Below are 21,477 nucleotides of genomic sequence, written 5' to 3'. Positions count from 1 at the left end.
CCTTAAAAATTGGTTCATGTATGTTTGTGTGAGTTAATGTGATCAACAAGGGCAGAATTTGAGTGTAAAAAAGGTGGGGGCACTTTTCTAAACTTCACCCATGTGGATCACCAGAATAAGAAGCCATAATCACTGTGGATTGTGCATCCTATGAGAGCTCTACTGGACTCTTTGAGCTAGGCTCCCCTTTTGTCAGTCTTCAGCCATGCCTACACTACCACTAAGCTAGTTTTAGGCTTTGTCTACACTAGCACTTTTGTCGGTATAACTTATGTTGCTCATGAGTGTGAAAAAACACACACACCCCACCTCTCCAGTACATAAGTTACACCAACAGAAACGCCGGAGTGTACAGAGCGTCTCCCTTTGACATAACTACTGCCACTCATGGAGGTGGTTTTATTATGTCGAGTGGATCTTGTAGTGTCACTGCTGTAAGCTCGCTAGTGTAGATGTGGCCTTTAACTATGCTGATGGACTCAACTAAACTTTCTTTAATTGCATTTGGTTCTTTAATGGGATTAAAGTAATCGAGGGTCCTCTCTCAAATGCCAACCACTTATGGCACCAAAATGAGTCATTACAGATCTGTAAAACTCCCTCTCCTTTCTTATGACAAAGGAAATTGTAACACCTTAATGAAAGGAAGAGGGTAGGACAGGTCGCATATTTTAGAGCTACTGTTTGAGTCACATAGGACAGGTCTTCACTGCACTGTTAACCTGGGTGATTGGCATGATGGTTAGTTCAGTCCGTTTGTGAGCATCCCCATAGCAAATCACTACCTGTGATATGTCCTCATTGCTTCTGCACTTGTCAGTGTACATCTGGGATCAGACCCCATGCTTCTTTGTGCTGAGATGCTCTAGGATTCTTTCCCTGTCAATTGTACAACTTGCCTGACCCTCGTGAGGAACTGCAGGATGTGCATGGGAGGACTGTCAGCAGAGTGACTTTGACTTTTACCTGCTTCCTCATTGCAAAGTTGCATGTTTCAGCCAAACCTGGGATACAGACCTTGGCACCCAGCCATGTAAGCTAGCTCAGGCTTAAAGCCCCTCCGAAGCCTGGACAGATGGTTTTCTGGGTGGATGGCAGGGCTAAAACCCAGGGTTAGCTGTCCACTGAAGACTACCCATAGACATATTTGCTGGTTTCTTGGCTCACATTTTGAGACATTCTATGCAGCCATAACAGTTAGTTTTTAGTGAAAGCTGAAATTCTGTAGAGCATGATAGTAGCTTCAGAAAAATGTCAGTAAGGCCGTATTGGCATTACTCTGGTGGGGAAGCAAAAGGCAGCCAGAAGTGCAGTCATGCGACTGTCCCCATCAGTATGTTTTGGGTGTCAAGGGCAGCTGGCAGAGAGGTAAATCACTGTGGGGTAGGAGGCGGGACTGGGGAAGACCCGCTGGTGGCTCTTACCTTGCACTGGGCTTAGCTGCTGGTCCCGGCTGGGTTGGGGAGGATGGGATTTTCTCTTCCCCTGCATGGCATCTGGGGCTGGGTCAGACACACCCCAGATTTCTTCCCTGGCTGCAGGAATCTCTGCAAATTCCCCCCTGACCTCTGTACAGGGGACTGCTCCCCCATCTGCCCCACCCCCATGCATCCAGACCCCCTCATATCCAGATCCTCCTGCCAAGCCTCAGCCCCCATCCTCACTCAGAACCCCCACTCCCTTTGCATCTAGACCATCCCAATGAGCTATCCCCACCCCACCGAGCCCCAACCAGCTGCACATGGATCGCCACGCCACAGAGCCCCACTCCCTGAGCATCTGGACCCCCCCACTGAGCTCCCCACACTTCCCTGCTGAGCTCTATCCCCCATACCCAGACTTCCCTGCCTGGAGCCCTACCACCTTCACCTGGACCCCTATGCAGAGTCCCATTCCCGTTGCACCCAGAACCTTCCCCCCCCCTCAACAAAACCCTGTGCATCCTGATCTCCCCCCCCCCCCCCCTTGCAGCCAGATTCCCCACTGAGCTGCTCACACCCAGATTGCCCCACACAACCCTCTCAACCCACACCTGGGTCCCCCACACTAAGCCCCTCCACGCTTGGATCCTGCCTTGCTGAGCCTGGCTGCCCACATGGAGGGTCAGGGACCTAGGATGTTTCTGTGGCAGGCCCAGTCCTTGCAATGTGTCAAGATTGGGTGTAGCCTCACCACTGAGTCCATGTCCTGGAGGCAGCTGATCTACCACTGTGCAGCCAGTGGCCTGTGCTCCCCAATGCCATGCTAGAGCCTCCATGTTAATTTGACAAATACAATTTGCAGAATTTTTAACTTTTTGGTTCAGAATGCCCTCAGGAGTAGAGCATGTAGTAGCTGTTTCTGAGGCCTGGAGATGAACTGAATTTGCACACTATTGATTATAGCAGGGGTTGGCAACCTCTGGCACGCGGCTCACCAGGATAAGCACCCTGGCGGGCCGAGCCAGTTTATTTACCTGCTGACGTGGCAGGTTCGGCCGATCGTGGCCCCCACTGGCCGCCGTTCGCTGCCCTGGGCTAATGGGGGCGGCGGGACGTGGTGCAGGCAAGGGAAGTGCTGGCCGCGGCTTCCCGCCGCCCCCATTGGCCCGGGACAGCGAACCGCGGCCAGTGGGGGCCATGATCGGCCGAACCTGCCACATCAGCAGGTAAATAAACTGGCCTGGCCCACCAGGGTGCTTACCCTGGCGAGCCACGTGCCAAACATTGCTACCCCCTGGATTATAGGTACCATTAAGGGAAGTTAGACCTTGTCTACACTACAGACTTCTGCCGGTACAGCTATGTTATAGTGTAGATTCAGCTGCACTGGTAAAACTGTTTTTACTGGTACAGAGTGTGGTTTGCCGTTTTGGCTGCATCCACAGTAGGTACTGTAGCAGAGTGCTGGTGCAAAAGCACCTAATTAGCCTCTGCCCAGTTAGCTCCAATCAGGGGGAACAGATTGGGGCTGATGGAAAAGGCCTGATGCTGGCCTGAGGATTGGCAACATCTGCTGGCCTGACAAGCCAAGGACTGTAAAGGCTGGGAGGGAGCCAGAAGGGGGGGCAGCCAGGGAGAAGTTAGTTAGTCAGGGAGGGAACTGGAGGCCTCCTAGCTGAAGGCTGCCTCTGCCTCTGACTAATCCTGCAAGACTTCTATATAGATCAGGGGTCTCAAACATGCGGGCCGCATGCGGCCTGCAGGGCTCTTCCCTGCGGCCTACCAAGCTCCCTCTTCCCCCCCGCCCAGTTACTTCCTGTCGCCACCAAACTCCCCTCCTGAGTTATTTTATGTGGCAGCTAAGCTCCCCGGGTGCTGCTCCCCAATGTTTGGGGCTGGGTCTCTTCCCCTGGCCCCACCTGCTGCCCCCACGTGCCTTCTCAGAGTGTCCCCCAGCCTCGCTTGCTGCCCTCTCACCACTCGGAGCCTGCAGCTCAGGCTGACTCCACTCTATTCTGCTGGCTTCCAGCATCACCTGCTGCCGCAGGGTCCTAGTTGCCCCCCTCCACTTTGGCCAGGGCACTGCCCTAGTCCTGAGCCTCTCCAGTGCCCCAAACCCCTCATCCCCAGCCCCACAACACTCACCCCTGCACCCCCTCCTATCCCCAAACTTCCTCCCAGAGCCTGCACCCCTCCACCCATCCTGCACCCCCCAGCCTGTGCCCCAGCCCGGAGCCTGCACCCAGCCCCCAAACTCGATCCCAGAGTATGCGGCCCTCGGGCCAATGCACTAGTCCTCATGTGGCCTTAGTGGTCATTTTGAGTTTGAGACCCCTGATATAGACACTGGTGGTGGGAGAACCTGGTATAAATAAAGACACAGGTGTTTCACAACCCTGAAGCCTCTCTGAGTCTTATTGGGGGCAGAAAGCAGGCCCCCAGAAGAGGGGTGGGATGTGGATCCCTGTTACAATACACTTTGATGGTACAGTATACCATTATTTCTATACTGAAAAAGCTCTCCTAGTGTGGACATAGCTTTAGCTACAGTGGAGGTAATTTGAAACTTTTTGACTAGTAGTTTCTATGTAATCTTATCAAAAGACAGAAAGGACCATTATGATCACCTACCGTGATTTGTGTAACATAGGACACTGAATTTCACCCAGTAATTTCTGAATCAAACTCATAATATGTATAGTGTAAATCAGGCATTAACCTTGCTGAGAACATACATATATAATGATACATGCAGGGCCTGATTCTGCTACTTTTATTCTCAGTGAGTAGGTAATCCAATGAGTTCAATAGAACTACCAAGTGTGAGAGGGTGCCATATTCCAGCCCTTAATTTTAATTATTTATTAACTTAAGTATATCTGAATTGATATTTCAGATTTATTAAGAAGGCAGTCTGAGGACTAAAACAAGTGTTAGATCTTAATTTCATTAATATGTTACAAAGAAGCTTTGTAACTAAAGAAAATCTGAGCATACATCAGTCTTGCAGAAGGCTACATTCTTTCTTTGTTTCTAAAAAGTAGTAAAATCTATCTTAAACTGGTGGAGTTCACTGTGCATCTTAGCTTTTCTAAGTACCTGCTATGATTGGTCTGCTGCTACTTCTGTTTTTAGCTGGATGTGGGCATGGAGGGAGGAAGAATTCAGTCATCTTACATCACACTGGTGAGCAAGATAGGTGAATATTTAACTTTTTTTTTGTTATGAAAGTGCAGATTGTTACTCTACACAGTAAGAGGGGTGACTTAACTGACAGCAGATTGTCAGCAGGAATGGGAGACTTTTCTCCATATAATTAGTTTAAATCACTGTGCCTTTAAAAGTGATCCCCATGTACATTGGAAATACTCTTCACTAGAAGTAGACCTGTATTGACAGTTGTCCACAGAGGTGTTCTGCCTTACTAAAAGATAACTAGAGAACGAGATTCTTCTTGAAAGGTAAAATATAATAGAAAATTTGACTGACAGTAGGATGAAACTGACTTATAATATGAGAACATTCCTGGTGTAGTGGAATCACTTAACATAGAATACATATACAAATTTACATAAAAGGTTGTTACAAGGAGGAGGGAGAAAAAATGGTCTAACTTCTGAGGCTAGGACAAGAAACAATGGGCTTAAATTGCAGCAAGGGCAGTTGAGGTTGGATGTTAGGAAAAACTTCCTGTCAGGGTGATTAAGCGCTGGAAGAAATGGACTAGGGAAGTTGTGGAATCTCCATCATTGTAGATTTTTAAGAGCAGGTTAGACAAACACCTGTCAGGGATGCTCTAGATAATACTTAGTCCTGCCATGAGTGCAGGGGACTGGACTAGATGACCTCTCGAGGTCCCTTCCAATCCTACAATTCTATGATTTTAAGTAGCAGGAGATGACCAATAGCTTGGGGCCAGACAAGGTGCTGACTGACATGGTACATTAGTGGGTCACTTGCACACTGCCAAAGCCCGTGCTAAGATTCACTCACATGCTACTCTTCTGCTGTGTTGCAGCCAAGTTAAATTCATAGTCTAGGCACTGGCTTATACACCATGGGAGAAAGAAATATGAGATGAGCACAAGGACTGGGAATGTGAAACAGAAGAAGCCATCTGTTATATATGGTCAAGCAGATAAGGTTTTTATGGAAATCCCAGGTATGATTCTTTAGAAGATAGCATCCTATAGTCTCAAACTCAGGCTTAGCAAAGGAATCTCTTAATCACACAAGTTTTCACTCTTAAGTAACCCCAGCATTACAGATCTTAGGAAAACAACAACAAACCCTTAAATGCGGTCCCCCTCCGTGCCTCCTTGCCACCTCTGAGAGTCCTGGGTTTTATCCTAGGCTGTGGAATGGCCACTTGTTTAGAAAATCATTTTGAAAACAGTTTGTCACTCTTCTGGCCCATGTTCTTCCACCAGGTTACTTCCAGGCCCTAGTAGGTTGGAGGAACCCTGGAGAGGAATGAAGATAATTGACCCATTTATCTCAGTGGGAGGCTGGTGTTCCCCTTCTCCCAATGTCTACCTTATTGCGTGTTGTGGCATACTGAACTTCAAGACAATCTTGCTATGCCTGGGAGCTTGAATATTAAAACCAGCTCCTTCTAGAGGGGGACTGTAGCTGAGGAACACCTTGCACCAGTAGTTCTACACTTGGGTCTTATGTGGCCCAGCAGTATTATGGTAGGGTGTTAGCTCCACCACAGTCAAGGATGCATCAGGAGTTACATTTTAACATCGGTTACAATGTAACTTTTAAAAATTGATTGTCGCTTGCGCACTGCTTAAGTTTGCTCTAGCAGTTTCTGTAGAGAAAATGACTTAAAGTTTGCTGTAACAGATTTTAAAATGGCCACACACCTAAAATTTTCTAGAATCCAATGTCTCTCCCAGAAACTACTGCACTTGGAAGAATAAAGCTTGATTTTTTTTTTTTTTTTTTTTGTAGGCTGTATGAGTTATTGTAGACAGTTGAAATTTATCTTTATTTTTCATGATAAACATGTTAATATTTTGACTGGGAATGGTATGCTGGTACAATCTAAATGTTGACCTTACACTTGTCCTTAGATTCAGGCTTTCTCTGAGGGAATTTTCTGGTTTTAGTTGCTTTTGCTAATGCTGACATTGAGAGTTGCAGTTACTTGTTTTTCTTTGATTAGTGTCCCATTGATCAGGAAATGGGTTAATAGCATGGGGCATGATTACTCTACCCAGAGCCGTCCCATCCATAGGATGGATGCGGGGTCCAAGGCAGCCTGGAGGGTTAGCAGGGGGCCTGGTGCTGGCAGCAGCAAGCAACCCGGCCCCTGTCCACCCTGCCAGCTCCCAGCATCGTTCGGGGGGAGAGGGTGGAAGTAGGAAAGAGGCAGGGCAGGGGCTTGTGGGAAGGAGTGGAATGGGGCGGGGCAGAAAGAGGCAGGGCAGGAGTTGGGGGAAGGGTTGGAGTGGGCCTGGGCCAATGGGAGGGGTTGTTCCTGGTCCCGCACCCCACAGGGACGGCCCTGACTTTACCCTAATGTTGTTGTTTGAGGCCTGGTCTACATTAGGAAAAATTCACATCCCTGAGTGACTCAATTTAAACCAATCTAACCCCGGGTGTAGACGGTGCAAGATCAAGTAGTGGCTCTCAGGGAGGTAGCCTGTCTACACTGACAGGAGAAGCTCTCTCATAGGTGTAGATAGCGTCTTCACTGAAGCACTGCAGTATTTTAAGTGTAGACAAGCCCTTCAAGTCTTATCCCCTCTTACATTAATACTGTCTTCCTTGACAATATTTCTTAAGTAAAATCTGAGTATGCATGTGGATTTTAGAGCATGCTTTATTGCAGGGGTTGGCAATCTTTCAGAAGTGGTGTGCCAAGTGTTCATTTATTCATTGTAATTTAAGGTTGTGTGCCAGTAATACATTTTAATGTTTTTAGAAGGTCTCTAAGTCTATAATATATAACTAAACTATTGTTGTATGTAAAGTAAATAAGGTTTTAAAAATGTTTCAGAAGCTTCTTATCAGTTTTAGTATGATCCTTGCCCTTGCTTTTTCTTGCTGAGTTTTCCAATGTCTGGCACGTATTTGGATAGTTTAAGCTGCACACAGGCTTGAGTGATCAGTTGTTAACTCCTTCCAAGAGGGAGAGAGGACAGATTTAATGTGTGGAAAATACCAGTTCACACAGGAATGTGGATCCAAATGCTGAAAGCATTGCAAACGCAATTTTCTTCAAACAGTTACATTTCACTGGCAGGGATGTCCAGCAGGTCAGAATAGAGGCCCCCATGATCTCTCTCGGTAGCTTCAAGTGCACTCCGCAGATCTCCAAATTTTGATGCCCACAATTCTGAGCTTTTTAACTGAACGAGCTGCATTTCGAAATCTTCAACATGCATCCACTGAAATACAGACAAATCCAAGTTGCTTTCGTTGAACATTTCAGGTTTAATTAGAAAAGAAAGCATTGGGCCAAATCACTGGAAATCTTGAAATCTGTCAAAATTCTGATTCTTGCATGTACATTCCAATCTCATTGACACTGGCAGTGCAATGTGTCGATAGCTCTTTTATGTGTTGGAAGTAACGGAAAGTCGAAGTTCGAATATCCCGAGAAGAAACTGCTAGTTTTACAACAAATGCCTTCCAGGCTTCATAAAGATCCAGAACGTTTTGCCCAGCACCCTGGAGACAGAGGCTCAGATTGTTTAATTGAACAGTGATGTCAGTTAGAAACACAAGCTTAGACAGCCATCTGTCATCATCCAGTTTGGGGTAAGTGTGGTTTATTTTTTTTTTTTTTTGGGTGCTTTTTCTGATGACAAGACCTTGATTGCATCAAAACAGTTTACAAAGCACACCAAAACCTTGCCATGACTTAACCACTGAATGTTGCTGTGAAGTGGAATGTCGTTATAAGCACTGTCCATCTCTTCTAGCAGTGCTTGAAACTGTCCGAGTCAAAGCAGGTCAAGCAACAAGGAAATTCACAATTCGCACCACTGTATTCATCACATTATTAAACTCTGAACTAGAAAGTTTAGCACACAGCTTTTCTTGATGGATGATACAGTGAAATTTGACTGTTGGGCAGCCAATCTGATCTTCAAGTAACTTTACAAATCCCTTCTGTTTTCTGGCCATGGCAGGAGCACCATCTGTTGTCACACACAATATTTTTCTGATGTCAACTCCTTGTTCAAAATGGTTTACAAAACTTTCCACTATATCTTCCCCCCTTTTGTTGTGCCATGCAGGGGTTTGAGGCAACAAAGTTCCTCTTGGATTTCATCGGAAGCACAATATCTTGCAACAACTGCCGAACGTGGAACGTCGTCTATATCCATGCTCTCGTCAACTGCAACACTAAACACTGCTGTGTCTTTTAATGCAGTTGTCTGCTTTTCGTTAAAGTTTTCTACCATTTCGCTTGTGTCTCTCAACTGTTCTGGCAGAGACAAGCAGTTTTTATTCTAGATACAATTGTATCTTTATTTGGCAATTCGTTGAACAAAACCTCCAAACTGCTAAGAGAAACTTTCTATATATTCCCGATCTGTAAATGGCTTTCCGGTTTTTGCTGTTCACTGTGCAATATTGTAACTCCCTTCCTTCTGTAGTTTTGATTTTTTAACTTAAGCATTTAAAAAGAATGCTTTTGCTTCTCATATCCTCTTACTGCCTTTTTGATCGATTAGTCTTCTCTCTTTCATCAAGAGGTTTTCTTGTGTTTCATTTCAAAATGCTATCAAACACTTGATGTGCAACAAACACTTTCACAACAGAAAGCACAAACAGCCTACTCCTTCTTTTGAATAAATCCAAATGTCTGTCCAAAAAGGTGGAAATGAACAGATATCTAACTTTGCTTTCTTAGGAGCTGACATTGTCAAATGTACTCCTTAACTCACAACAGGGGGAAAAAATTGTGACAGATGGCACGCACAACTTCAAACACCATGCGCTGTTCCACGTAGCATGGTATAAGCAGCAATTCAGGAGTTAAAAATATCCCAGTAGCGCTGGAACAGTTTTTAAGGTGGGGTGCTGTGCTGTGGGCCACAGCTAGGGGTGGCTGCAGAGCGCCAGGCTGAGGCCAGGAGCAGAGTCCTGGGCCTCGGCCAGGACCCCAGGCCAGCAGCAGGTCAAGTGGGGCTGGTAGGACGGAACCCCATCTGGCAGGGGGCCAGCAGCTGGTACCCCAGGCCAGCAGCAGGTTGAGTGGAGCCAGCGCCTGGGACCCCAGCTGGAACCCCAAGCCAGCATCAGTATGCCACTGAATCAGCTCGTGTGCTGCCTTTGGGCACGCCTGCCGCTGATTGCTGACCCCTGTTTTATTGACTCTTAAAACAAAGCTTTGCTCTTAGAGCAAAAACTCAAGAGGGAGCCCCTAAAGAATGGAGACAGAGAGCAACTAATGTCTATAGATGCGTGGGGAAACTTTTTTTGTCCAAAAATTTTCACAATTTTTGAAAACTGACTTTTTATCCAGAATCAAGAAAGGAAATGTCAAATTTTCATGAACTGACAATCTGAAAGACTCTTTGGATCTAAACATTTCATTTTGACCATATCTCTCTCCTGGCCCCCTCTTAGTACAAATTAACTCAAATTCCTAAACACAGCCATGTCAGACCAAAACATTTCATTTTCAAAATGTCAGTGGGATATTTCATTATAGAAACTTTTTTAAAAATTTCTCATTCTGAGATTTGTTGAAAGCAGCTCTTTCCCATGAATACTTTAGGTTTCAGCCAAGTGGTGTGTTCTGATTTTTAAAAAACAAAACATTTCACTTAATTGTTTTGTCCATCTTTCCTAATGTGTGCAACGCACATTCTCAGAGCTGCCACCAGCAAGATTCAAACTTGTGGTACATGGGCTGAGCTCAGGTTCAGCATCCACAGCATGTCTGAAGTCAGGCTGCCTGCAAACACTGTGGCTTGCAACAGATGCATGTGCAGTAGGGTAGAGGCTGTCTCAAGCTCAAGTAAGCTAATACCTCACTGTTACTGAAGCTTATAAAGCAGCTTACAGATCAGTGGTTGTCCGGCATAATTTTAATCCTTTGGTATACTAGTTTAGAGTTAAAGCTAGTCTTAAGTTTTATCTATAGGAACACTTTTGTTGGCGAAACTTTTTGTTGATTGGGGGTGTGTGTGTGTGTGTGTGTGTGTGTGTGTGGAAAATAACGACAAATGCGCAGTAGCCAACATAGCTACTGCCATTTGTTGGACTTGGTTAAATTATGTTGGCAGGAGAGCTCTCTCCCTCCAGCATAGAGTGGCTGCATAGGAGACCTTGCGGCAGTGCAGCTGCAGTGTTATAGCTGTGCCACTATGGCTACAGTACAGACTTTAAAGCCTTAGATTTCAATTCACTTTTTACACTATAAGATTCTATATTCTAAGGTCATTGTAGGTTTTAAAATCTGTTAAAATGGGGCTGACTTTTTTCTCTAGCCTTGAAATAATGTCCTGAGCAAACACTTCTCACAAGTCACTCCATATCTGATCTGTGTTCATTCTCAAAGGAAACCTGCACAACACCTTCAAAAGACAAGCCTAAGAGCTTAAATACATAACTTTGCTAGACTCTAAAATCAGTCTTAAAATAAATCCAGTGTCTGGTTTACTACAACAATCTGTAATCTACAATCCCCCCGCATTTTGTCCTATGACTGGCTAGGTGTTAACAGGTCACTTCACCTTGAATACTCTTAAAATGTGTGTTAACTAGTTATACTAAACAATCTGTTCTGCCTTGTATTTAGTTGACAGTCTGAGTACTTTTCCCAGAGCTGGAAGGCTTGTCTTTCACCAACAGAAGTTGGTCCAATAAAAAATAGTGTCTCCCTCACCTTATCTCTTAAAACATTAAAGGAGTTGTAATAGACATTTCAGGATTTAGGTATGACTTTTCCTCTCTCTGTAGTGTCAAATGATGTGATTTCATTGTAGGGAGATGTTCAGGTCTTCAACACAGGAGGAGTCCAAGATCAGCACTGAGAAGACAGCCTAAGTTTGATGCTCACTATCTAGCTGGGCATTGCTTGACAGCTAGCTTGTTTTACTGCTGTTCTGGTTATGCCAAAACTATAGACAAATGTGAATCAGAATCTTTTTTGGATAAATTCCTCTGCTCCTGAAACTGTGTAAGCCATACCAAGGAATAGCACATCAATTAAAGGATACACTTCCTTCCTACTTGCCCCTGGAAGATCAGAGACAGGAGTGCCTTCCTGATAAAACACACTCTTACACAGAATCTTATAATTGCTGCAGTCTCCATCTCTATGCTGAAAGTCCTGGCCCATTTATTCCCCTTCATAAGGATAAGAACACTTTGTTTACTATTCCTTTCTCTGTTGACAATGCCCTTCCAGTTCCTGTCATAATCTGAAGTGTATATTATGTAAATCGCCTTCTGACAGTAAGAAGCCTTCACTTCCTCGATGTTACAAGGGCCACAAAGGCTTCTGTGAACTTCTGTTGCATGTTGTTTTGTTTACTTCATGGAGTCAGGGGAAAAAAAGCCTGAGGCTTGTAAAATTTATCTAAATGGATTGTCCTAGGTTATCCCTGTAAGGTTCTGGATCGTACTTGCTAATTAAGATTCAGAGATCGCTGAAAGGAAAAAACTGCATGTCACCTTTTACAGTTTTGTGTTTATTCTTCCACACAACTTTTATCTATTATGTGGCATATCTCTGCTGACAGGTTTTGATGAAGCTGTTCTAGCTTCTGTGGTTTAAAAATAATCCTTACTTATAGATGTTGTGTAACTGCCTGTGAAGCTAGAAACTGACCTTATTCTCTAGAAGAAAAAAATATTCTTCAATTGGTTTCTTTGGTTTAAAAATTGGTCATTGAAACATAACCATAACTGTTAGCTCTTCTAGGGGTTGTTTTTTTGGGGGTGGGGTGGGGAGTTTGCATACCTTTTTGTCACTATCCGACTACTACTGAAGCCTTCCTCACTGAGGGCATGGCTACACTTGCAGATGTAGAGCGCTGGGAGTGAAACCAGCCCTCAGAGACTGCAGCAGGGAAAGCGTTGCCGTGTGTTTACACTGTCAGATGCAAGTGGATTAGCGCGGCCACATTAGCAGCTCTTGCAACGCCCCAGAGAGCAGTGTCTTGTGGTGGCTATCCCAGTGTGCAAGTCGCTGCAGGGTGCCTCCCAAATGGAGGGCGGGGGGGTGGAGTGTGACGGATTGTGTTGAGTATGTGGGGCGAGAGACAGTGTGTTTTGGGGGGGCAGCGTGCGTCAGCATGCTGTCTTGTAAGTTCAGACAGCGGCAGGAGGAAGGGGGAAACCCCAACATCAGCCCACACCCCTCTCTGTCTCTCACACGTGCACAAACGCCTGCCTCTGCAGCAGGAGCATTCCACAGTAATGGTTTGCTTTGTCCCAGAGCAGATAAGCATGCTGGCTGTCAGAAACGGAGCTTTGAAAGGGGATATCTGCATGCCTGCAGCAGAGTTCAAAACAATGACCAGAGTGGCCACTTCAAGGAATTATGGGACGTTTCTGGAGGCAAATCACAGCGCAGTAATGCAACAGGTTGTCCACACTGACGCCTCGGCATTTCAGGCAGGGTGCAACAAGCTCTATGCTTCTCGTGGAGGTAGATTACCAGCTGCACAGTCCAGTTGCTCTAAGTGCCTTGCCAGTGCGGACACCTCAAGAGTTAGGGCGCCCGGGGCTGATTTAATGCGCTCTAACTTGCAAGTGTAGCCAAGACCTGAGAGTCACTTTTCTGGACTGTAGTTTTTTCACTTTGCTGTGGGTTGAACTCAGTCTTTCATTGCAACTAGGTGCCTTACTTTTCATTAGTATGGAATTGCTTGCTGGGCTCCTGGTAGGAAGCTTTAGCCTGGTCTAAACACCAGTTTTGTACCAGTATAACTGTCAGTGGTATGACTTCTTTTTAAGCAGATGTAGTTATGCTAGTGCAGTGTCCTAGGGTGGACAATTATATTTGTAGAAAGATTCTTTATAGTGGTATCACTTATTGGTATAGCTTATTCCTATATATATAGGAATAAGCTATACCAATACAACCCCAAAGTATGGACAGTTATACCAATGTTAAACACTTTATGCTGGTATAACTATGTTAATACAGTTATAGCAATACAGCTTGTGTGTGTGGACAAAGCCTTCGTCTAAGCTGGCGTGGTGCAAGACTTTCTTTCAGTATTAGTAGTTTGTTCCAGTAATATGCTGTAACCAAAAATGTTTACCTGTTTATCACGTATGAAAAACTTGACTACTCAAATTCAATTGTTTGTGTGTGTAAACATTGCCATTAATATTGATTTGGTATTATATTAAGCGCAGTATGCTAACATCTCAAATTGCTCTTTTTGATAAGTATACAGTTGAACAAAAAGCAAAACTTAGAGAATCTTCCTTTTTTTATTTAAGATGTGAATTACTGCAATGAGTAAACGTAAGTCAAAGGAGACAAGCTCTGTAAATGGAGAATGCATCTCACAGGTGGGTAACATTTTTCTGTCTTCTTTTTTATTCTAATTCATTGGTGTAGGGTAGGTGATACTGACCTCTTCAAGTGTTTAGCTGCAGTGAATTTCTACCCTTCCCCTATAAAACTAAGGGAGTCCTCTTGTCAAACATTATCTGGTCCAGAAGACCCTAGGTTTGATCTTTCGATGACTGGTGTCTCTGTACATGTCCATGCATCATCAGTCCTGTACCTGCATCAGGTTTCCACTTGATTCACTTGGTTAGATATAGGTATTCAAACCATTGGTCTAATTATTTTCAATCCTTTATAATAATGCTTTTGGACAATCCTGTACTTTGTCAGTCAAATTTTGAGGGCAGTCTACAATTAGCTCACTGACAAGTCTATCACACTTCATAAAAGTAAGCATTCAGGGTAAGTAAATAGCAAATCCTGACCTGACTTCAAATTCGCATGTTTGAGGTTATTGATTCTATCCTCTTTCTATGTGCAGTGTGAGTCACAACCCAGGTGAATTCCTCTTTCACTGCAGGGGCCAGGTGAGGTAGGATATCAGCTCTCTGAAGAGGCTGCAGCTGCAAACTTGTGCTCTTCAACTCCTCAAACTGACTGTCTAGATATTATCCAACATACTTGTAGTGTATTAATCATTCAGTGGTTGTAATAGGCTTCTTACATTTCTGGTATTGCTGCCTCAGTTTCTCTTCAGCTATAGATACACTGTCTTCCATGGTAGAAGGACTCTTTTTTCCTATGAATATGTTGCCAGAACTTAATGAGACTACTATTAAAACTGAGTTTTGCCATTGATTGTACTTGCAATCCTGCTGTTGACCTATTTTTTAAAATAAAATTAGGTCACTCGAGTATACATCTATATTCCAGCTTTCGCACTTCATTATCAGAAGGGCCACTGTATTTAAAATGCTTATGCTGCTGCGCTAGCTAATACTAAGGTCTCAGAACTCTGCAGCCCTTGCTGACGCGCACAGATTTTTGTCTTAAAGCACTGTCTCACAACTCTTGACTTGCGTAAATAGCTATGTTAATTCAAATCAGGAAAATAATCGGTTTGTCTAATAGAGAAATCTGTTAAGATAATTTTAAGCTTCTCTGAGGAACTTTTAAACAAATGGTGGCTCTGGGTAAGGCTCAAAATAATTTGAGCCTTAGATTCATAACACACTTTCACATTAACAGACATGAGAAGTATAGAATCTCCTTAATTTGTACTAAGGATAGGAAGAACAATTACTGAATAGCACATTTAGAAGTAAGCAAGCAAAACAACAATGATGCATCATCATGTGCTCTGTTCATCTATTTGCTGTGATTACACTTTATAAGTATTCAAATGTCTCTTTAGTATGTTGCTACTGAACTTACTTCTCAGGGATTTACCTTCTGTGTTTGTGTAGTGTTATGGGATGTGCAAACCTAAAAGGGCAGCTATCCCAGGATACAGCCGAACTGCCTGGATTTCCAAATCAAATGGACTTTCTCCTCACTGTTACTGACAGACCAATCCAATCAGCTGTGAAATAAGACCTTTCCTTTAGAGACTACTGAATTTTTTTCCCTCCCAAGGGAAGTCTGATCTACAGCAGCTGCTAGACCTGCTACCTCATAAATCAGACATTGGAGAGGCGTGGGGACAGCACCTAGAGTTAGGTTTCAGAGTAGCAGCCATGTTAGTCAGTATCCGCAAAAAGAACAGGAGTACTTGTGGCACCTTAGAGACTAACAAATTTATTAGAGCATAAGCTTTCGTGGACTACAGCCCACTTCTTCGGATGCATATAGAGTGAAACATATATTGAGGAGATATATACACACATACAGAGAGCATGAACAGGTGGGAGTTGTCTTACCTACTCTGAGAGGCCAATTAAGTAAGAGGCAAAAAACTTTTGAAGTGATAATCAAGCTAGCCGAGTACAGACAGTTTGATAAGAAGTGTGAGAATACTTACAAGGGGAGATAGTTTCAATGTTTGTAATGGCTCAGCCATTCCCAATCCTTATTCAATCCTGAGTTGATTGTATCTAGTTTGCATATCACCTAGAGTTAGTAACCCTTCTGTCTGAGGAGCGTGGGAAGTGGAGAAAAGGATGGGAGTTGCAGGGGTTAGCTTACTGGGGGCAGTGTTAGGAGACTCAGCACCTCCTCTCCCACACCAGTGAACTACCTCATGCCCTGTTGGCTCTGCTCTTCAGTTTTCTCATCCTCTCAGCTCCCTGACCTTATTCCTTGGCTCTACCCTACTCTTCCTTTATATTCTGTTCCCTGACTAGTAAGGGGCTAGAAAAGAGACACACAAGGCAGGGAAGTCCATTTCCCTTTCAGTCCTCAACTCTGACAGGAAAGGTGGAGAGGAGTGTGATCTAAAGGGGCAGCTATAGGGGAGTTGGAAATAGGAATTCAGACAAGACTCTAAGGAAAAAAATATTAAAGTTGCTTGTGTTCAGCTGTCAGTCTTGCAAATGGTAAATGTAAATGGTTTAGGGTAAAGAAAAGGTTAAATTTTTTTTACCAATAAGACTATTGGCTAAGTCTCTCAAATTAGAAGAATAAAAGTTAAAACCACTTCAACCATACTGAAGACCTTTGAAAAAAGCTTAATATATGACTAATGTAGCCCTCTGAAAGCAAGTTAGTATCTTGGAGGGTACCACAAAGGCTCCTATCTTGCTGATGGACCAGGCATTAAAAGTGATCTGCTCCACCCACCACTGATTTCTCTAGGCTTTTGGGGGATGAATTTGACAGACATTTTAAAAAAAACCTGAGTGTCTTCTGCCTGGGGGTTTTGCTGACCCTTCTTTCTTATTTCAAGAAATCCTCCGTAAAGATTACTGGATTCCTTTCTTGTTACTCTTCTCCTTGTAGATCTTCTGTTAAACACAGGTCAAAAAACATTCCAAAAGAATGCTTTTCAGAAGTCTGGCCAAACCTGCAAAATCTTGCCCAGCAAAGGTCAAGAGAAATTGTGGTGCTGCTGCCCCTGCTTCACCCAAACGCCTGTTGGAGGGGTGGCTTTACAAGTTTTTTCATCCTTGGATAAGGATTGCTTAAGAAACTCTTCATTGTGGCTCAAGCCTATTCATATAATTCCAGCACTGTCCATGCCCTAGGAGTTTTTCTTCAACTATCTCTACAGCCCTTCTTCCATATTCTTTTTCGTCACATCTTCAAAATGAAGATCCTCAGGTCAGCTTGGGGGCCCTCAATCCTTAGGACTACTTAACATTTATAGAAATGCAACTGTATCTCCCCATTGCCCACAAGCACGTGAAAGTTTACTCTTTGCAGTAGGACATTCTTTTTTCAGTATGTGTCCCTGTCTGTGGGCATGGCTACTGCTAGACAGACCATTCCTGAAAGTTAGGCGCATAAAGCCCTCAGGAGATATCTTCAGAGTGCCATTCTTGACTGCTTCTTCAGCTACCCCTCGATGCGAGGATAATGTCCCCCAAGGGAGTTAATTGGTGAGTTTTTAAATGGCTGAGGAGCCCAATTCTTGCCCTTCAGATTTTCCCACAGAAGTGACAGTCTTGCAGGAGACATAGTTGTTACCTGGAGTGTTGTGCCCTTTCTTTCCTCCTTTGTCGTTTCTCCGTCTCATGAGCACATCTGTTCTCCTCAAAGTGAGCTGTGGCTTGGTGTATGGTGTGGCACCACTGTTCTGTTCTGCACCAAGTCCTCCCAGTTTGTTGGGTTGATATCTTTTTAAGATGTACTTTCAGTATGTCTTTGAAACGCTTCCTCTGTCCATCATGAGCCCTTCTTCCCTGACTTAACTGAGAGAAGAGTACTTGCTTCGGGAGGCGAGTGTCAGGCATATGTACACAGTGGCCAGTGCAGTGGAGTGGTATTTCATGACCTGTGCTTCTATACTGCTGATGTTGGCTGCAGAGAGAACACTATTAGTGTGTTGGTCTTCCCAGCAAATACTGAGAATCCTTCTGAGGCAGCACTGCTGGAACCATTCCAGCTGCTTGAGATGTCGTCTATAGGTTACCCAGGTCTCTTACAAATAGAGAAGGGTGGGGATGACAACTGTCTTGTAAACCAAGAGCTTGGTACTCGTTTGAAGTTCCCTATCATTGAAGAGTAGTCTTCCAAAAGATGTACTGGCACAGCAGCTCCTGTATTCAATTTCTATGTCCATGCTGGCTGTTTGGGAGAGGTGGCTGGCCATATGGGAAATGGATCACATTCTTGGCTAACTTGATGAAGCCAACTTCTTGCATTCTGAGAGAGAGAGAGAGAGGTGTCTGTCTGTCTCTGTCACTCTCATTGAGAACAGCTAACTCCATCTCGGACGGCAACTTGAAGCAATTATGCATTTATACTTGAGCATACATTGTCACAGAAATTATGCATACTGCTAAAGTGAAGATCAAGGAAGTTTGGTTAAATTGCAAGACACTCTTCTAACCATATTCATACTCTTCTGGGAGTGAGGGAACTCACCCAAACAAAGCCTATAAATGGCATGGAAGTTGAGAATACTAAGAATAAAAAGCTAAAGACATAAAAAGAAACTAAATGTTTCTTAAGTGTTGCAGAAATGGAAAGCTTGAAAGAAATGGTGGGGTATATGCCAGACTGTCGAGTAAAATTGAAGATGAGCTACATGGGAGGGGTTTGTTTGCTTGGTTTTTATTTATTTATTTATTTATTTGTATCTCTGGTACTCCCTCACTAGGAGTAATAAACTCAGTTCTGGACACAATCTCAAAAGAGTAAGTAGAAATAGAAGAATCCATAAGAGAAAGGGGATAAAAGAAGACATGAGAAGGTTTTCATGTGAAGGGATAGTGAAAAGACTTGGGATGCTCATTTTAGAGAGAAGGATAAAGGGATATGATAGACGCACAACTATTGGTTTAAAGAAGGTAAATCACTATCAAGTGGTTCTGCTTAATCTTCAGAATACAGACTCAAAGGGGCATTCAGTTAAATTGAAAGGCAACACTTATTGCTGCTAAAAAGGGAATACTAGTTGATAGTGTGTAATTAGTCTGTGGAACTCATTGCTCCAAAATAAAATTCTGACTAAGAGCTTAATAGGATTTTTTTTTTTTAAAGGTTGAGTTTTCATCAATCTAAGGTTCACTAGGATTATATATTATGTTACTGAGAGCTGGTGGTTTCCCTTGTATTTATGTTCTTAACACTTGCCATTATAAAAGATTCTTGGAAAGTTTTTTGGCAAGCTTTAATGCTTCCAGTCTTTGCAACAGGCCTTTGAAATTCACAGGGAAGCAAACCCTCCAGTTAAACAAGCAACTCTTCTTCAGTCTGTCCAATTCTACTCACTTCAGATGAGAGGAAAGTCATTTTGATGCCAGACATGGACTTTCTAAGGTCAGGTTCATGCTACTGCCAAAGCAGCAGCATGCATTGCCCTGGGGAGGTCAGGGAGCTGCCAGAGCAGTTGTAGTGTCAGGATAAGTTGGAGAGAAGAACCCTCTCCATATTGCAGGTTCCTGTCCCTCTCGTGGGATAATAGCCTTCTATTGGTAGCTAATGTCCTGTACTTCAAGCAGTTGGAAGGCTCAGCTTCAGTGCTGAAGATTGAGGCTTCAAAACCTACCAATGATAAATGACGTGTGACGTTGTTTGTCCCTAGAAATCTAGGGAATTACATCCAAAATAAAGCTTTCATTGTAGCGGTTGCAAAATCAAGCACTCAAAAGTTAGGAAATAGTAGATTTGAGGTTGTCCATGCAATCTTAATTCTGTCACGCTGTGTGTGTGCATTATGATATAGTTTTAATGACATGATCCCATGCTGTTTTTTTTCCCCCACAGTATCTCTGCACAAAGTAGATGAATAAGGAGGCAGAACTAAGTTGCTCGGGCAACTGTAAATTTGTCAATTTCTAACCTTGAGTGCTTCAGTTTTCAGCTTGAATAACATTCTTTTAACCTGCATTACATAACACTCTTGGTATATCTTGTTGTATAACCCCTCACTCCTCAGGTCTTTGGAAGAAACTTCATCTTTAACCATTATTATTTTTTTTTTTTAACTGTGTAAAATGGATTTTCTTGCACCTTTCAGAGACCGGATACAGGATTAGAAGGACCACTGGTCTAGTGGTTTAATCCAGTGTGGCAATGACTGACTGCTACATTATGTATTTTTGGGATGAGGAGAGAAGCAACAACAGAATATCAGGGCCACCTGATATGAGAGACCGACGCTCTGCAGAAATAGCACTGCTTTTCTCTCTTGGATAGCTTCTTTTTGTTCTCTCTGCTCCTGGTCTCTGACTGTGTCACTAAAGAAGGTTTTCTGATTGGTTTCCATTCTGTGTCCTTAGTGACAGCTAGTGTTTATTTCCAGTTTGTCTGTCTTGTTGCATGATGCCCAAGTCGCTATTGTACAAATAACTAATGAATCTTCCACCAATCCAGCGAAGTTGACTAAGGGTACTAATGTATATGTCTCCATGTTACAGGCATTAAGTATTTTGTGCCAATCTTACTTTCTCAATAGGTACAAAGAATTTTACGTGAAAGATTTTGTCACCAGTGCCCTAATGGAAAACTGTTTGGGGTTCAACTTCAGTACAAGTGAGTAAGCAACTTCATAACTTTGTGGGCAGCTCCTTACTATTTTGACCTCAGGTTAAACATAGAAAATTCTGATTTATACAGGGCTTGTTATGCCTTTGATCTTTTTTCTGTTAAGTAGTGATTTTAAAATGCACTTAAAAGAAGCAACTTCTTAAAACTCTTTTTTAGTAGAGCTTGAAACTCATTTAAACTTAGTTTTAAAATTAGATTATTAGAAAGACTTGTTGTATACACATGAAAAATAGGAACACATTTCTAAAAGAAAATCACCTTCTGGGCTGAATTTTTCTCATGTACGTTTCAAGCCTAAAAGTTTTTGGGTTGGAAAGTTTGGTAAAATTCCATTCTTAGTAGGAAAGCTCTTAAATAGATCTCACACTCTGCTTTTATTCTGTTTCTTAATCCTCTTGGATCACTTAACTTTTGCCATTCATGAATAGTCTCTTGAGAGGTCAAAGCAACTCTAGGATCTTGGATGCCAGACTCATAAGTCCTATGGGATTGTGCAAGACAGACTCACATCTTTGGAAAGCCTAGTTGATGCTATAATGTCTAAAACAAATAATTGCCTGAAAATCTAGGGGTAAAAGTCAAATAGTGAGGAAATAAGAGAAGGTTTATTCTAAAATGTAGTTAGGTCCCTTAGCTATTAATTTCCATGTGATTCAATATAATATGGTATCCTTAGCTACACTCTAAACAGGCTGGCTGCCTCTTGTGCATCTCCTCATGGCCTAGGGTCATGTGATAGGCAGCCTGCCTCAGTTTCCCTCTTGCGCTGTTCAAGGAACTCACACATTTTGTCCATTCCCATCCCTTCTCAGGTTGTTTATTTAATTTTTTGAATGTTTAAGTCATCCAGAAGTTGAGACCTTGGTTTGTACCTTCTTCTCCCAAGCCTTCCTGCCTGGAGCCTTTCCTGCTTTGTCAGAACACTGCAAGGAGTTTCTGCTAGGAACCTGCACACTCCTA

General features: G+C 43.3%; 1 protein-coding gene across 11 annotated transcripts in view; it reads left to right on the top strand.

Annotated features, from left to right (window-relative positions):
* ORC4 (origin recognition complex subunit 4) overlaps window positions 1-21,477 on the top strand; it is a 62,302-nt gene that overhangs the window by 1,267 nt on the left and 39,558 nt on the right. For 6 of the 11 annotated variants that reach the window (XR_006176987.2, XR_010591554.1, XR_010591558.1 and 3 more), the window contains exons 2-3: window positions 13,854-13,925; window positions 20,426-20,502. Coding sequence is in view for 2 of the 11 variants with exons in the window: in XM_042860873.2 (XP_042716807.1) it covers window positions 13,869-13,925; window positions 20,426-20,502 (134 nt within the window). In the remaining 9 variants the exon portion in view is untranslated. The remainder of the gene's footprint in view (window positions 1-13,853; window positions 13,926-20,425; window positions 20,503-21,477) is intronic. The other 5 variants (XR_010591559.1, XR_010591557.1, XM_042860874.2 and 2 more) reach the window with 2 other exon arrangements.

The sequence above is a fragment of the Chrysemys picta genome, chromosome 11 (genome assembly GCF_011386835.1).
Source record: "Chrysemys picta bellii isolate R12L10 chromosome 11, ASM1138683v2, whole genome shotgun sequence".
NCBI lineage: Eukaryota > Metazoa > Chordata > Testudines > Emydidae > Chrysemys > Chrysemys picta.
The sequence above is the reverse complement of the archived record's forward strand: the minus strand, read 5'-3'. Positions and strand labels throughout refer to the sequence as shown.